General features: G+C 38.6%; 2 protein-coding genes and 1 pseudogene across 2 annotated transcripts; 1 reads left to right on the plus strand and 2 right to left on the minus strand.

The window, feature by feature from the left end:
- Positions 1-3,205: 3,205 nt before the first annotated feature.
- Positions 3,206-14,326, plus strand: LOC129366852 (Kv channel-interacting protein 2-like). The gene is made up of 9 exons (XM_055040919.1): positions 3,206-3,398; positions 10,995-11,097; positions 11,216-11,336; positions 11,551-11,620; positions 12,728-12,798; positions 13,023-13,130; positions 13,210-13,314; positions 13,745-13,807; positions 13,888-14,326. Exons 1-9 carry the CDS (start codon positions 3,269-3,271, stop codon positions 13,933-13,935), a joined length of 819 nt encoding a protein of 272 aa, XP_054896894.1. The 5' UTR covers positions 3,206-3,268; the 3' UTR covers positions 13,936-14,326.
- LOC129366851 (zinc finger protein OZF-like) lies at positions 5,998-10,493 on the minus strand (annotated as a pseudogene).
- Positions 14,327-15,575: 1,249 nt separating the features above from the next.
- On the minus strand, positions 15,576-18,317 carry LOC129366850 (zinc finger protein OZF-like). Its single transcript, XM_055040917.1, has 2 exons — positions 18,195-18,317; positions 15,576-17,362 (listed from the first exon to the last, which is right to left on the minus strand). Exons 1-2 carry the CDS (start codon positions 18,235-18,237, stop codon positions 16,092-16,094), a joined length of 1,314 nt encoding a protein of 437 aa, XP_054896892.1. The 5' UTR covers positions 18,238-18,317; the 3' UTR covers positions 15,576-16,091.
- Positions 18,318-18,701: the final 384 nt, after the last annotated feature.

Consider the following 18,701-nt stretch of genomic DNA (forward strand, 5'->3'; position numbering starts at 1 on the left):
CAGAGAGAAAAACTTTAAAATGAAGAGTGACGTGGGCGGTCGGAGGAGACAAAGGACGCCGTTCCCCACCCGGATTAATATTTGATGAGGAGGCCGACGTGCTCCAGTGAAACATCACGAACACACGGCAGCGTTAACGGGGCTTGTGTCACAGCAACACGCAGGCTGAGGGCCCGGCTCCGTTCGCCAAACACGTGAACACATCCCGTCTGGACTCCCTGGATTATTTCTAATTTGCTAAATGACAAAATGATGAGATATGTCGTTTTTAGATAACATACAGATAAAACAATGTAAGAGAGAAAAAATACCTTTTATTTTTTTTTAAAAAAAGCCCTCCATGTTGGAAAAAAAATCATCAAATCAAGCTGTTTTCATAATCGCTAACCAGCTTTTACCATGCGTTAATTTGATACTGTTCATTTGAAGACCTTCCTGATCTTTAGCTTCATCTACAGATTTCCTATTCAACTTGTTACTAAATATGTAACAGTCCATATAAACATGTCGATTAAATTAAAACATTTCTAAATAAAACCTATGTGTTTCAGGAGTATGAAGCTTCCGCTGTCCCTGATTTTCTTCCGCTAACAGCTGTGAGCTTCACCTCGGTTTGGCAGAACTCCTCTTTTCTTAACGCAAAGAGAATCGAAACTCCGATTTCCGTGCAAAATGAACGCAGCACGATCCTAAGAGAAACCCAAGTAGGGTGCTACCGTATTTTCCGGACTATAAGTCGCATTTTTGAGGGAAATTTATGTGATAAAATCCAACACCAAGAACAGACATGTCATCTTGACAGGCAATAAAAATAGAATAGAGGCAACAACAGGCTGAGTAATTGTACGGTATGCTAACGTTACATGACAAACAACGAACTGAGAACGTGCCTGGTATGTTAGCATAACATATTAAGAGTTATTCAGATAACTATAGCATAAATAACATGCTAACAGGTTTACCAAACCATCTGTGTCTCTCCAAATCAATGAAAGCCCACTGAGCAATTAAATCTTCGTCCTCAATGTCGCTTTTAAATAACTGCTAACTCCCAGGAGGAGGATAAAACAGACTTAGAGCGCCCTCTTGCGGCTTAGCGTGAAAATAACGTAATGTGATATAATGATGTGTTAATTTCCACACATAAATCGCTCCGGAGTATTAGTCGCACCACAGGCCAAACTTTGAAAAAAACCCTGCGACTTATAGTCCGGGAAAATACAGTAATTATGGTGGCGCTAACTGCCGCTACCCGTCCGAACCTCAACGGGATTCTCTCCTTCGTGTCGATTCAACACGCTCACAAATAGCGTGCGTCCCTCTGAATTGGTGAGACAAAAAACAAACAAACAAACAAAAAAAATATCAGAAATGCTGATAAATAGTTAATATCTAACGGGTACCGCGCTTCTCCGGTGGCGGCCATTTTTTTTCAAGTCAGTGTTCATGTGATGAAGGTTCGTATTGATCGGTTCTGGGAACAAGGCAGAGGTCGCCCTGTGAGTTTTCCCAGAGATGTGAATCTGGTTCATCCAGCTTCCTCTGGTGAGGATGAAACTATTGAAGGCTTTCAGGTGCCGCATCCTTTCTGTCTGCGATGGCGCTGATCTGGACTGGACCCAGGAACATGCTGGTGATGATTGCAAGGATATAATCAGGTGAGTAAACAGGCCAGAGCCGTTCAGAGGCTCATCACATAAGAGGATTAGCAACGGGCTGCTGTTAAACAAAAAGATGGTATTTCCATTATTATTATTATTATTATTATTATTATTATTATTATATTATTATTATTATTATTATTATTATTATTATTATTATATTACAAGCAACTCTCAGTATGCAATTAATTGAAAAACACATTTACACCCCCAAAATGTTTTTTGTTTTTGTTTTTGTTTCATATAGTTCATCACATTTAAATGTCAAACTTATTGAGTTCGCTGAGATTTTGTGCAATTGTAACATCCAATGAAAACTGTACCTGGCTTTCCACAATTTTTTTTTTTTTTTTACAAGGAAAAATCTTAACATTGTGGTTGGCATTTGTGTTTAACCCCCTCTTACCCTAATACAGACAAATAAAATTCAGTTTAGAAGTTATAATCTCAGTCAGAGGCTGGTTCGCTTGACAATATTTATAGAAAAAAAAAATCACAGTTTAAAAAAAAAATGACACCGCCAAACAAGACCTAACGGAGGGATCTGGAACGTATAGCGACTTGAAACGGAGAGGTTTAAATTTCTGGGGAGGCGATCACTGGCACCTGAATCGGGTTAAATCAACAGAATGCTCTGCAGAGGGGGCTTACTGAGGAACTAAGGGGGGAAATGAACAGAGTTATCACAGAGTAACAGAAAGATTACTAAACAATCGCAAAACAGAACTTAAAGAAACGGTAGAAAAATGTCAAACTCACGAATGACCTTTTGAAACGATGAGCAAAACCAACGACCCACGGATGTTGGTGATGCGAGAGCATTCAGCGAGGTGGACGCTAATCAGAGGAGAGAAGTATGTGATAATTAGAGTGACTGCATGGATCTACAGCTCAGGTACCAGAGGACTTCATGGTAGAGTGGCAAGGAAAAGTCACAACAAAGCCCTCTGAGTTTGTGTAAGGGACACTAGGATTAAATCGTTTTGACAAATAAGCAGAACCTTGTGTGAAAGTGAATATTGAATTCAACATCCTCAAGGTAATGCTTGGTAGTGGCAGCATCAGGATGTGGGGGGGATGCTGAAAGAAGACTTGCTACTGACTGCAGATGACCAGGATGGATCCAAAGGATCTCAGACAAATAAAATAAAATGATTTTGATTAAAATATATTAATGAATGGCCCAGTTAAAGCTCAGGAGTCTGGAAAATAATATGCAGGACATGTATGCTTCTCCATCCAGCGTCTCCCAGAGAAGAGGAGATCTCTCTGCTTCTCCGTGACGCTGCGCCCCTCCCTTCCTCTTTCCCAACAAATGTGAGGCGCACCAGCGGGACAGACTCAGCACGGCTCCGGTTCTGGTGCGGCAACTATCAGGAAAGTGACGCTTGAATCTAAAGCCCCCGCAGAATCCCTCCGAACCGTGGATGAGAGTGGGAGGAAGAAAACACGTTCCAGTTGGGGGAAAGAAGTTGACCACAGAGAGCTCTGCGCGGGCAGTTCTCCTCCCTTGTTGATTTTTCTCTTTTTCTCTTCTTTTTTTTTTTTTTTTTTTTTTTTTTTTTTTTGAGCAGCGCGCTGACATGCCAGCGGGAGTAAAGACGTGAATGAAGCGCGGCTCGGACCCTGCGGCGCCAGCGCGGCGGTTTGGTGGAGAGAAAAGGATGAAATCCAGGAGTCAGGATCAGAGTCTCTCTGACTCCAGAGAGCTGGACAGATCTTTTGATCCGCTCACAGGTAAGGTTACTCATCATCATCATCATCATCATCATCATCATCATCATCATCATCATCATCATCATCATTGACAGCAGCAGCTTTGTTTATTTAATGCTATTTGCTGGTCTGGATTTACTAATAGCTTTAAATTGATTTCCTCTCATTGAATGACGGTAAACATCAGCACGTTTTCAAAGAGCTGCACGTGAATTAACTTTAAATCGGTTTTACCAGCGAGGAAAAAAAAAAAAGAAAAAATGCTGGATGGATTTGATCTTGATGCTGTTTTTATACCAGAAAGTAACATAGAGCGATGATCGCGGTGCAACCAGAGGACACAGCTGGAGCACAACTACTTCATGAAGTGTATATCCGGCGCCCCTCATTGGTGCTAATCAGGGTCATGCCTCTGGTATTGATTGTATTATTTACACGCCCACAGGCAGCTGTTAAATCCAGAAAATGCTGACGAGAAGGAATTTTATCGCTATTGCTTTGGCGCCTCGTCTTGCGCAGCGCCCCCTGTGGGTCACATTTAGTGCATGTCCACTGTTTTGCACCACTGGGATGGTGGATGGGAAGCTTGAAGGGGGAAAAACAACAACACTGTTGCATATTATCCTACACAATGATTTATTTAGAAATGATCTATTTATAGAATATTAAGCTTTTACTGCAATTGTTTCACTTTTAACATCTTTGGAGTAAAGAGTGCAAAAGTTTTCACATCACTGCCACAAATGTCATAGTATTTTATTTGGGTTTTACGTAATAAAGTGGGATATAAGCACAACAGAACAAAAATGGCACGTCATGAAATTGTGACACATTAATGAGTGGAAACTTGTGGAATTACTTCTTTGCTGCAATTACATCATCTCTAACCATGTTCAAGAAAAGTAAACTCTCAGCATGATGCTGCCACAGCCGTGTTTAATCCTTACGGTGATGTGTAATGTTTTATATGTAAAAGGGAAGCATTTGTCTCATCTGGCCGGGACATCAGTTTCCATATTTACGTTTTCTCGCGACAAACTACAAATACAGCTTTCTGTCAACAATATCCGTCATCTTGGCACTTAGGAAAGGCCGGGTTTGTGGAGTGTAAGACGAACTCGCTCTGCAGATTCCAATAACCCTAACCTTGATGTTTGCGTTTGTAACATGAAAAAAAAAAAAAAATCATGGCGTATGAAAACTTGCTTGTATTTCTTTGTGTGTTACATGTTAACGATGAGGTTGTAAACTGATACTGATCACAGACCAGCACTTGCACACGTCTCTTAATTTTATTATTCCAAACATGATGACGGATCAAACTTCCACTCAGAATAGCTTGGCCTGCTTTGAACATCCTGGTTGTTAATTTAGCTAAATCAAATATTTATTATTTGCCACCAAGTTGAGGAACAACAAGTATTTAAATGTGTACCTTAAACTGCAGTTTATGAATCTGTATTGAAATAAAATACTTTTTTTGGTGAAAAAAAACGCTAAAGTTATACCTGTCATTTGGAGCCTATGTGGGCTGAGATCAGTGTTTCTTATCTTTGTGTTTTTTCCCCTCCTCTGTGGAGATCACACACAGATTTCTCTGTACTTTGAGTCTCTCTGTCCTTCTGACAGCTCCCAAATATAGTGAAACAAGCAGAAGTAGCATATAAAAATAACCAAAAAGCCACTTTTGTTGCTTTTTCCATCACGATTCCAGAATCTTTGTAAGCTGCTTTTGTGTCTGAAGATGCAGGGCGGCGCATGGATTCAGCTCCAGGTTAACCAAACACTGAGGAAATATAAACAAACCGTTTTTTTAAACAAAGAAAGCAGAACAGATAAAACCCATTCTTGCAAAAAAACAAACAAAAAAAACAAACTAAAGTCCAGCTCTATTAGAAAGGTTGAAATGCAGTATTTATCAGCCGTCCTGATATTCAGGCTGCTGTGTGTTCATGTGAAATATTCTTGATGCAGTACATTTTTGTCACGTCATCATTCGTATGCGTCTCCTCCCATGTCACAGTGACCCTGAGGTCAAAGTGATGTCATCGAAAACTGCTTCTGATGGACTTTCTGTCATGGAAAAAGAGGACAAAGAGGACTATTGCTTCTAGAGCAATAGAAACTTAAATAATATTCTACTTTAAATAGGTGTGGGACAAACTTGTGCTATGAGTTCAGTCATTTGAAAAAAACAAAGAAAATAATATCGGAACGTCCTCCAAAGTCGGATTTCCCACTGGGAAACTGGAAGCAACTCCGACTGCCCCCAGTTATGACTTGTAAGGCGGTCTTCACATACAGCCACTCCTTCCATCAACAGGACGATGTGGCAGAAACACATTTGTGGGAAGATGCACAAGAAAGTCCGTGTCTTAAGTAAACAAAACATGTAGCGCCTGCAAATAAGTTTCCAAGTTTGTTTATGGAAAGTAAAGCTTAAAATGTTTGCAAGAGGTATTGCTAGCAATGTTTGCTTGCGTCACCATGTTGAACTTCCAATTTCGAAACCCTCATTATTACCAAGCATTTGGCTTGTGTACTCCTCATTATTGTAATTCTTGAAATTACGATAATTTCAAGAAATTTTAAAAAGTGCCAACTTGTTGAGAAATTTCACTTTGAGAGTATATATCAATGTTTATTTGCATCACACATTTTATTAACAAAGCAGTTCAAAGTGCTTCACATCATAAAACGTCATAAAAACATCACACAGTCTCCAATTTGAGAAGCTAGTTAACATTGTTCAGACTACGCACACATACATAGAAAAAATGCAAATGATACATTACAGCCACCTGTACACATGTCCATTCTGTGTACAAAGGTGAGACAGTCCTCCTCTGGCAGAAGATTGGAAACATCAGAAGGTGTTTGTCCCCAAACCAACAGCTGTGGGGGAGTACAATGAATCTGCACACCTGACCAAATGCTGGGAACAAACGCCACCAAACGTAGAACTTCAGGGCGGCCAGCGAGTTTTCCAATTACTTTCTGGACATTGCTTTGTCTTCGACGAAGAGCTGCGTCCCAATCAGGATCAAAAACTAAAAACACAGCAGCAATTTTAAGGAGGAGATTGCTGCATATTTTCTTTTTTTGGGAGTTTCACTTCACTGCATGCCACAGAGATACACATCTGAAAACCACTTCACACAAGATGAGGTTGTTCCGGTACAAAGAGCAAAAATAAAGACTATAAAATAAAAGTAACAAAACAAAAAAAAAAAACCCAGACAACTCAGTTATAACTAGAATGCTGTTACCTCAGATCTGACATCAAACCCGGCTGCAAGATCTGAGATACAAAGTAACTGAAATGCAGCATGATCAGAGTTTTGAACCCGAAACTACTAATTTTCCTGCTGAAACTGAAAGCGGGTTAATGTAGTGGATTTTGGAAATGGTAGTCCTTCCACCACCCTTAAGTCAGATTCAGGCCCTCATTGCTCAGTTCAAGAGTTGCTCCAATTCTCTTTCTGAAACAACCAAACTTTTTACATAAGCTGATAACGCCTGCACTACGACTCAGTCTGAACAATAGACAAATCACAATTAATAAAACATGCCAGTTACACAACTGAGCAAATCAGTAATTAATATAAAAATGTTTTAAGGTTGAATAGGGCTGGGTGTGATAGACACGTGATCAATATCAATTGAAAATACGTCCGATAGACGCCAGTCGCAGTACCGTGGCTGCCAATGACAGTTGTGCGATGGATGCCCTGGTGGAGAAGAAAGGCCTAGTTGTCCATTTAGATTACTAAGCGTAATATTTTTTATTCAAATTAATTAATTTGTACACAAGGAATATAGGCAATTGCTGCGCTCAGGAATAAAATCTCAGCCGCCCTTGGACAGTTCACAGAATACGCACAGCATGTTTCAGTATGTGGGAGCACGTTCAAGTTTCCCATAAATCCTTAAAAATGAAAAAGCGCAACTTGGAGTGAAAGGAAACGAGAACAACCGCTCAAGAGGAAAGGTCACATCACCAGTTTGGCAGTCTGATGAATATTTAAACCAAACAACTAATCAATAATTACTGTGATATGAAATGGTTATATTGTGATACATGTTTCAGCCATATTGCCCATCCCTAAGGTTGAAATACGAAAATGAACTTCTGAAACCAACCAGTGAAGACTGTGGCCTTGAATGACGCGGAAATATTTCACAGCCAACTGCAACAATGCAGTTCAAGTATTTATCTTCCAGGGTGTTTTCATGTGTGTTTTATATGTGATTTCTGTCTAAATCTTTGTCCACAACAGAAAGGTTTCTGTCTTTTGTGAATTCTCATGTGTGTGTTTAAACTTTGTTTTTTGCCAAATCTTTGCATAAAAGAATACACATGCAAGAAAGATTTCTGTTCTGTGTGGACACACAAAGTGCATGTTTACAAGTGACCTATGGCTAAATCTTTGTCCACAAATATCACTACAGAAAGGTTTCCGTTATGTGAATTCTCATGTGTGTATTTAAATTAGATTTCTGACTAAATCTTTGTCCACAAATATCACAACAGAAAGGTTTCTGCCCTGTGTGGATTCTCATATGTGTGCTTAAACTTACTTTATGGCCAAGTCTCTTTCCGCAAATATCACAACAGTAAGGTTTCTGTCCTGTATGGACTGTCATGTGTATGTTTACATGTAATTTCTGTCTGAATCTTTGTCCACAGAGATCACAACAGTAAGGTTTCTGTCCTGTGTGGATTCTCCTGTGCGTGTTTAAACTTCCTTTATCAGTAAATCTTTGTCCACAAAAATCACAACAGAAAGGTTTCTCTCCTGTGTGGACTCTCCTGTGTCTGATTAAAGTTGATTTATGGCTAAAACTTTGTCCACAAAGATCACAACAGAAAGGTTTCTGTCCCGTGTGGATTCTCATGTGTATGTTTAAAGTTTGTTTTAGGTTAAATCTTTGTCCACAAACATCACAACAGAAAGGTTTCTGTCCAGTGTGGGTTCTCTTATGTCTGTTTAAAGTATTTTTTCGAGCAAATGTTTTACCACAGTCTTCACAGCTAAACTTCCCTTCTGTCTGTACTTTACTTTGTGAATCTGCATTTTTCTCCTCTGTAAAACATTTACTGTTATCAACTGAGCTTGAGGACCCTATTTGTGAATGTGTCCCACCGGTCTGGAGAGAGTAACTGTGAACATCAAACTCGAGAGAGCTAAAAGATTTGTTAAGAATGTCTCCGTTTGACTTCCAGGCATTGCTCTTGTCATTAGCTTTCAGTCCAGACTCTGACAAGTGTTTCAACTCAGAGACATGGTTTACATCATCGTCCTCTTCGTCATTCTCAGAATCTTCAGTCTCAGAAGATTGTGGAGACGGTTCGATTTCTTCAATCTTGATGGATTCACCTTCATCGTTCTCTTCTGGAAGATCTCTGTCTTTAATTTGGTCTTGATAGAGATTCTGAGAGAGCAGAATGGACTGTATTTCATCCTCACTCTTTATAGGAGTAGTAGAGACTGGAAAGCTGATGACATCAATCTCCTCCTTTTTGTTGAGCTGCTCTCCTCCCAGACTGATGCAGACTTCTTCCTGCTCCTCGCTGCAGCTTGGAGTCATGCAGCTCAGCAACAGATCTGTGGTCTTCAGGAGCTTCTTCTTTAACCATCAGCATCTGCTTAACATCTGCAGCGAACATGGAAACACATTATGCTCATCATCCATTTTCATTCCCAGGAAAACCCACCAACAGTATGCCAGGTGTTTGCGTCAAAAGACGTTAAAAGTTGACAGAAATGCAATAAGCTTAGGTAATAACGTTATTGCAAGACATTAATATTTAAAAACACATAACTATATTCTTTTAAAAAAGCTAATAAAACCTATAAGTAATATAATAGAATTTTCTATATTTTTGTTTCCCATTTAAATCCTAAATAAGTAATTAGCTATTGGCTTGGTCTTCAGACAAGCTGTAATGCCAGTGAAAACAGTCTCTGATTGCTATTAAGCTTGGCATGGGGCCCCTAAGTCATAATCTGCATAAGGCCACATAATACCAAGTCACACTTAAAAGTAAAACAAATGAAAAGAAAAATGAACAACGACAAATATTTGTGGGCTCAAAACTAAATATTCTTAGGGTACAAAATTTAAGTATTTCTTGTATTAGGTCTTCTGCAGCTTGGTGCAATATTTTGCTTTGCTGGTTTTGACTGCTTATTTATCCAAGTGTCATTTATCCAAGTGACTGCAGTATTTGTAAGGGATACTCTCAAAAGGACATTTCTCTCCAGGATGGTGCAATCTTGTTTATTTTTTTCTGCGACTGTCGCGGCCTAAAATTACTGATCTTGTGGCACCTCTTTTTCAAAACGTTGCGGTCAAATTTGTACATTTTTAAGCTTCATTTTGAGAAATAACACGGCCTTACGAAAAAAAAAAAAAAAGAGTTGAAACTGCTGCACACAAAACATCAGTTTCCTTCTCTTTTTCTCACCAAGCTTCATAATCCCTCCTTGGCTGGGAAGATCTGCTCCTGGCTTCTGGTCTAACGTCTCTGCCCTGACACTCTGCTCCTTCTAATAGAGATGTCTCTCACACAGACATTTTTGGTACTAATGGGATGTCATATCATTGTCTCGTGACATACGGCTTTCAAAATACAAATACATACATATATATATATATATATATATATATATATATATATATATATATATATATATATATATATATATATATATATATATATATCTAAGAGAGAGAGAGAGAAAGAGAGAGAGAGACAGAGACAGAGAGAGAGACAGAGAGAGAGAGAGACAGACAGAGAGAGAAGAGAGACATAAGCCATAGAAGAACCGAAAACACACTAACCTAACCCGTCCAGCTGAACCGAGGGGTTGAATCCAGCCTCCATGATGTGTCGCACCTTATTTTCGTCTTCAGGAGTCTCTCGTCCTGAATCTCTCCGCCACAGTCTGAGCTGCCGTCTCCATGTCGCTGTTTTGTTTTTTTAGCTTCTCTTCCTTCAACAGTTTCTGGGTAGTTGGAGCTCGGCTTTCATCCAAACTAAAGAAAGCTGCGTTACGTTACTTTGTTCTGCCTCATACGGAAGGAGCTGCCTCTGCGAACGTTCGTTCTTCTTCTTCGTCGATGTTTTTTTTTTGTTTTTGTTTTTTGCGGGTGGTATCTAACGTTAAGACGCATTATCGCCATCTACCGTGCTGGAGAGTGAGCCAGCGTGTCCCTTCGCTCCCCCCACCCCCTCCAAAAAAAAAAAAAAAAAAAACTAAATTGAAATATTATTAATAGAAGACAGTTGTTACATTTATACAAATGAATAGAAGCCAGGGGGGCTGTAAATAAATTGCTTTTATTCTCCTTTTCTTGTTATGAGAGACAGAGATGTTTATACAACTCAAACTCTCTGCAACTCCAGAAATATATATTCTCATATTATATATATTCTCAGAAAGTGGCAGAACAGGTGTGTCACAGTTTCAGGTTCAGCCGTACACAGAAAGTTGTTCACACATTAGTCTGTCTTAAATTTCAATAAGTACTGCTTTGTGTTGTGCTAAAGTATGGATTGTGCTCTCCCACCATGGTTTATTTTACCTGCATGTGCTTTGCTGTTTTCAGGTAACCCTCTTACCAAACCCAACAAAAAGACCATCAAGCAGCGCTTCCTCAAACTGCTGCCCTGCTATCACTCCGGCTCCAGCCCTTCAGTGACTCAAAGCAAGTAGTATTACACCCAATTTTTCTTACAATTATCTGTTTTTCTCCATGCCCCTGTATGCTTCAGTGTGGATCTCTGTTGGTAAAATGTCACTGTTTTTTCTGCTTCTCTAAACAGGAAGTATAACTGAAGAGGGGGAGCTGTCCACAGTGTGTTACAGACCTGAGGGACTTGACACTCTGGTTCAGCAGACTAATTTCAGCAAAAAGGAGCTGCAAGTTCTTTACCGGGGATTCAAAAATGTCAGTTTGAAGTACTGCTGGGAATGATCAACTCTCTTCCATTCAGCAACTCCTTATGTGTCACCTGCAAAATGCCTACATGGTTTCAATGTTCTCGTGATAGTTAAGAGGTTTTAATATTGGGCATATCTGGATCTGTTATATTCTTTCTGTGTATGTGACAGATCCTGCTGACGTGTTTTTTTGTTTTTTTTTTTCTTTCTGGTATCTGCAGGAGTGCCCCAGTGGTGTTGTGAACGAGGATACGTTTAAAAGTATCTACTCCCACTTCTTCCCACAGGGAGGTCAGCCAGTGTCTCTCGCCTTTGTCAATGTTTTCATTTCGCCGTGAATTCTCTGCCTTCAGTATGTGTTGTGTGTCGGTCGGGGAAGTGAAACTTTAAATCTGCTTTTTCGCATTCAGATGTTAAACTGGATAGTAAAGACCTTCCGCCCGCCATAAACTGTTTCCATTGACCATAAAATTGCAAATTGGAATTCTGAAAAGTACATTTGCTTGATTCAAAATGTGCCAATTTTGAAAAACAAAACAAAGCAATAAACAAACAAACAAAAACAAGTCACATTTCTTTTATTTTTTTTTTTAGCTGGAATGAGTTGGTTTTTCGGCTCTATCAAAATTTGTGTATTTGGCAAAAGTGCGATGGAAATACTTTTCTTTTGCATCATGTTAACAATCGGAAGTCACTACTGCTGAGAAAGACTAAGAAGAAGACAGGAAGTGGTGGGAGGATCATCATTTATCGCACAAAATTCCATCCTTTATTACTAGGAATTTCTTCCTTTACTAAGGACTCTGTCCTGTGTTACTCAGAATTCCAATCAGTGTTATTTAGAATTTCATCCTTTATTAAAAAGAATTCCTTTCTTTACTAAGAATTCCGTCCTTGATGAAAAAACAAATTCCGTCCATTGTAGCAAAGAATTACATAATTTATTACACAGAATTCCGTCCTTGATTACTAAGAATTCCATTATTTATCATTGGGAAAACCTTCCTTTACCAAGAATCCCGTTCTTTATAACTAGGAATTCTGTCTTTTTTACAAAGACTTGGGTCTTTTATTACTATGAATTCCTCAGAGTCAATGGACATTTCCAAACAATCGGAGTTTGACCCACTTTTTGAGGTGTCCCCTGTCCGCTTCCGACATCTTGTGCATTTTACTTCTAGCCCGAATACGGGCCTGCTATGATCTGAGCCTTTATGACGTCAATTTAAAAGAATTAATGTATCTCAAACAAAGAAAACGATGATGTCTGCGGTTAATTTAAAATATTCCTTTTAACTTGGAACTCAATTTAAAAGTGTATTTTGCTTATGGCTTAGAATGTCATATTGATTCAATGAAAAATTTAGATTCATTGTTTCTTTTCTTTTTTTTTCTTAGATTCAAGTATGTACGCACATTTCCTGTTCGAAGCCTTTGACACCCACAACAATGGACTGGTTAGCTTTGAAGTGAGATATTTCTCTTTCCTCTCATGCTTTTGTCTGTCCACAGACTCTTGAATAATAATAACAATAGGTTTTAAATGACATGTGTACTCAACCATTTAATCAGTCATTACTTTTGAAGCAGTTTTAATATAACAGCCTTTAAAATAAACTGAAGATGTATAAGCTTGTCAACATGTTGTCCTGATTTGATTCAAGCTGGGGCTTTTTTTCCTCCCCTGCTTCAGGACTTTGCGGTGAGCATGTCCATCATTTTAAGAGGATCCATCACTGACAAACTGAACTGGGCCTTCAATCTGTATGACCTGAACAAGGACGGCTGCATCACCAGAGAAGTACGCTCACTCTTTGCGTGAGCTGTCCTCGTAATCTTCAACATTTCTTATCAATGCTTCCTCTCTTCTTTTGTTTCAGGAGATGACGGACATAATGCACTCTATCTACAACATGATGGGGAAGCACACTTACCCCAGCATGAGGGACAGCGCTCCAAAGGAGCATGTTGACAGCTTCTTCCAGGTAAAACGTTGACATGCTTGAACCTACGGTTAAATAAAGAGACACCGTTTACTTTATTAAGAAGAAAGTGACTCAAATATGGTTGTTGATATTTTCTATTTGGATTTACCGCGAAGGTGCTGCTGTTCTCATAGGTTCGAACCGTAAAACTTGTCGAATCACCGACAACCCACATTCAGTGGTGATTCATTTTGATCTGCTTATGATAGCTGCCCCACACAAATTCAAGCATTTAACACAAGATTACAACATCTCTGTGCATGTTTTAACCTGTAGTGCGGTGGTGGTTTGATCTTTTTGTTCCTTTATGATTAAATTTGCACCTCAATGCATGTCCAGAAGTACATATTTTAGACTTGCGCTGCAAAAATGTAAAACTAAGAACTTAAGATTTGCCCCTTTGAACGGCTTGCGTCTCACGTTTTCCCAGAAAATGGACAAGAATAAAGATGGCGTGGTCACCATTGAGGAATTCTTGGAGACATGCCAAAAGGTTGGAAGCTTCATCCCTCCTAGACACACATGCAGTTACTAAAATTATTTTCATTTCGTCTCTTATCTGCTCCAATCCAGGATGAAAACATCATGCACTCCATGCACTTGTTTGACAATGTCATCTGAATGCTGATGGACGGACGATGAGAAAACCCTACCGTTGTTTGGAGCTCTGCTCCCCGCATGAGTGGTGGTGAGGTTTCTGTTCCCGCAGCAATAAGAGGAGGGACTCCAACGCACTCCACCTCCTAGAAACTAAAGACACTGAGCAGAATGAGCCAAATATTATGTCTCAAATGTGATAAGTTAGGAATAGCTAACAAAAGTTTTGTTTGGCTGTATGAAGAGGATGACGTGTAACCTGTAAATACCTCTGCTGAAGTAACATGGAGAAAATCCCAGATATAATCGAGACGCAGCTATAGTTGCTTTATTCTAATGCATGGAAAAGATGAGAGCGTTTTTTCTGTTTGCACATTAATCTGCACTCGAGATTAAACCCGAATGTACAGAAACACTCTCAAACAATGAAGTTGCGCTCAAAATGTGAAGTTTGCAAACTTTCTGAAATCACTGTCCAACCCTGCAACTTGAGATGGGATGAAAGCATGAAATGAAATGAAGCCATAATCTTCCAACCACCTCTGTGTCCTAGCAGAACCTAACACATTAACATCAATTTTTGACCGTGTCTGCATGATATATGTATTTTATTTTATTTTTTACCAGCCATTGAAATATTCACTGGGGACTCAAACAATTAATCAACTTGCAATTAATAGCTTATTAGATTAAAATTTGTTGGGTTTTTTTGTCGTTCGCTTTGACCTTTTTCTAGTGTTGTATTTTGGCCGCCATCCAGCAGCGTCACCGAAACAAAGATGGCGGGGACAGAACCAGAACCAGAAAGAGAAACGGTCCAAACAGAGACTGTTGTGGGATGCAAATCACATGTTATATGATTCCTGTAGTGAAACATAAACACTTGTCCAGCTTCTTAAGTTGTCGTGTTAACAGGGATGAAAAATTGTGGTAAGATGGAAAGAAGCATTTTGCCAATAAGTAAGATTGATTCTGAAGGCTGTTGTGAGTTATTGCACTTCATGGAGCGAAGTTTTAGCATTCCTTCAAGAGCAACCGCACACAACACTTATACATGGATATCATGTGGAAATGATATTCATGGATATTCACAGACAACACAATTATCTGTTCATTGTGGATAAGGTGTTTCGCATATTTCACTATTTTAATCTCTTTCTATTCAGTATTCTGAGAGGTTCTCGTGTTATATTTTATAAATATGTCTAAGTTTGATCATTTTAGAAAACCACAATATTATGTTTATTCAGTCAGTTTGTAAGGCCGACAAAATAATGTTAAATTTTAAAACTTAGCCCTTTATGTTACAGCCCTCTTGATATGAGAAAACTCAGCTTTTTCAGAAAATGGCCACTTGTCAATTAACTGTTAGCCGATCGATAAGATCAATCAAATTTAGATTAATTCATTAATCGATCACTTGTGTGTTGTGAAAATCAGATTCTATTTCAAAGCATGACTTTTGTTTGTGTGCTCGTCGCTGATTATCTCATCTTTTATGGGCCTGCCAAAGCCAAAGTCTTTGGGAGTTGTTGTTAGAGAGAAGAGCTTTGATGGTGATATATTCCAGGTACAAGAGACACAAAAAACTTGTATCTAGCACCAAAGACCCCTCCCGTATTTGTCATGTTCTGAATGCACTTTATAAATAAAGCCACTCAAGATTCAACTCAGAAATATTTAATCAAAATCAATACGACACACAAATATACAGACTTAAGTCACACACATGAAAAACATCTCAAACCTAGTTGTAACACAAACACGATGAGGATGTAAAAGTCCTAATTAGAAGCGGTTATCTTTTTAAGTAGGGATGAATTATATATCCATACAAGCTGCTGTGTTGGGGATCATGAGGAATTAGCTGACTTTATCTTAACGCAAGTAAACTGTGGTTTACAGAGGAGTTCGCAATCAACTTAGTGCTTCGATTCTCGTTCTCAAACAATAAACCTATTTACATGCAGTGAGAGCACAACCTGAACAATAGATGAAAATAGTCTGAATAAGACACGCCTGGCAAACAAACCATCAGATGTTCAGGGAAGCAAATTAGTAACTTATGTAAACGGCTTTAAGGTTGAAACGCAAACGTGACCACGAGAGAAAAAGAGTGAAGATTGCTGTTGTTAACTATTTCACAGTCATCCACAGCAGTGTCGTTCAAATGTCCAGTGTTAAATAATTTCCCCTCCAGAGTGGATTCTCATGTGTCTGTTTAAACTTGATTTATTACCAAATCTCCGTCCACAGATTACACAACAGAAAGGTTGCTGTCCAGTGTGGATTATCTTGTGTCTGTTTAGACTTGATTTATCACCAAATCTCCGTCCACAGACATCACAACAGAAAGGTTTCTGTCCTGTGTGGATTCTCGAGTGTGTAGTTAGAGTGGATTTTTGGCTAAATCTTTGTCCACAAATATCACAACTGAATGGTTTTTGGCCTGTGTGGGTTCTCATGTGTGTATTTAAGCTTGATTTACGGTTAAATCTCTGTCCACAGAGATCGCAGCAGAAATGTTTCTGTCCAGTGTGGCCGCTCACGTGTGTGTTTAAGCTTCCTTTTTGGCTAAATCTCTGTCCGCAAATGTCACAACTGAAAGGTTTCTGTCCTGTGTGGGTTATCATGTGTGTGTTTATGCTTGATTTGTAACCAAATCTTTGTCCACAAATGTCACAACAGAAAGGTTTATCTCCTGTATGGATGATCTTGTGTCTTTTTAAACCTGACTTATCACCAAATCTCCGTCCACAAACATCACAACAGAAAGCTTTCTGTCCTGTGTGGATTGTCTTATGTGTGTTTAAAGTGTATTTTCCACTGAGCATTTTACCACAGTCTTCACAACTAAACTTGATTCCTGTCTGGACTTTTGTTCCTGAGTCCACATTTTTCTTCTCTGTAAAACATTCATTATGCAGCGAGCTTGAAGATCCCATTTCTGAATGTGTCGTGTCTTCCTGAACAGGGCAACAGTGAACAGATTCTTCAGTAAAATCAGAGGAGCGACAAGGGTTGTTAATGTTTCCGTCTGACTCGGGAGCTCTTCCCTCCTTCCAGTCACTGTCCTCGTCCTCAGTTTTCTGTCCAGAGTCTGACAAGTGTTCAAGCTCAGAGACAGAGTAATTTACATCACCGTCCTCTTCGTCATCCTTAACGACTACAGAAATGAAGTCATCTTCACAATCTTCTACCTCGTCTGAAAGCTCCCTGCTTTTAATTCCGTCTTGATAAAGCCGTGAGAGCAGAATGGACTCTTTATCATCCTCACTCTCCATAGGAGTAACATCAGTCTCCTCCTTTGCACCGAGCGGCTCTGTCCTCAAAATGATGCACACTTCCTCTTCTTCCTCTTTTATCTGCAGCGGCTTTGAGTCATGCAACTCAGCAACAGGTGTGTGGTCCTCAGGAGCTTCTTCTTTAACCATCAGCATCTGCTTAACATCTGCAGCAAACATGGAAACACATTACAAAGTATATAGACTGCAACGTTGATTTAGCTGAAGCCTAACATTTTTGTTTACGTTTCCATTTTCACAGCAATAAATCTTTTCAACAGCTTCAAACCCATCCATAGATATAAAAGTTTTTCAGATTTTTAAAAAAGTTTTTCCATAATTTTATGCCCGTTTTGTCCAAAAACGCTTGATTTGTAAAATTATAAAACCTCTAGATATGCAAAGTTTCCAAAAATGAACTGCAAAATGGAATATTTTTGATCTGTATGTCTCAGCTTTGAACAAATCCAAAATCAATCTTTACATTTTTAAGCTTAATAATTTTTACAGGAGGAAAAAAGCAAAAAGACTCAAGACTGACTTAAAAAAATGCAAAAAATAAAAAACATTTTTTTGGGGGAAAACAGATACATTTTATAATCTTGTGGCATTTTATCCTCTGGTAAACTAATACATTTACCATTAAGTGGAATGCTCACTTTATAAATCATTTTTGATTATGAGTACAGAAACAACAACAATAATAACAGCAGTAAATTGAAATGATTTGATTGGGGACAGTAAAGGAGCCTAATACAAAACAGCTCTGGCCCAAAACAGGCTGCGGTCGTATAAACGCTGGAGTAAGTTGGCCTATTATCCTATTCATCAACCATAGACCCCCTTTTCTAAAATAACATGCATTTGTTTCCCAGATCGATTCTACTGTTTAACGAAGTATTTCATCTCCACCGTCCATTTGGCTACATTTGAGCTTTAAGAAAGTATTAGTCACCTTAAAATGTCTCTAAACTGCAACAGACACGAAAACATACCAACCTAGTCCGTTCAACAGATCCTTATGGTAGAAACCAGCCTCCATGATGTTTGCTTTGTCCTCTTTTTTAAAGCTGTTTCTGAAATCCACTTGGTCTTTCAGCTCTTCTTCTGCTGCTGCTTCTTCTTCTTCTGGTGATTACTGGTGGCTGGCAAACAAGGCGCATTACCGCCACCAACTGGTGACTAGTCTTTGCCTGAGTGAACGATTTTATTAAATTTGCTTTAAAAAAAGGCTCTAATATTCTTTTAATTAGACCTGTCTTTTTTTTAGATATTTAAGTAAATACTGGTAATATCTATCCCTCGAGGATTTCTAACTAAAATGCCTATATATATATATATATATATATATATATATATATATATATATATATATATATATATATATATATATATATATATATATATATATATATATATATATATATATATATATATATATACATATATATATATATATATATATATATATATATGTAGAGAGAGAGAGAGAGAGAGAGAGAGAGG

The sequence above is a fragment of the Poeciliopsis prolifica genome, unplaced genomic scaffold, assembly GCF_027474105.1.
Source record: "Poeciliopsis prolifica strain line A6 unplaced genomic scaffold, Auburn_PproV2 SCAFFOLD016, whole genome shotgun sequence".
Taxonomy (NCBI): domain Eukaryota; kingdom Metazoa; phylum Chordata; class Actinopteri; order Cyprinodontiformes; family Poeciliidae; genus Poeciliopsis; species Poeciliopsis prolifica.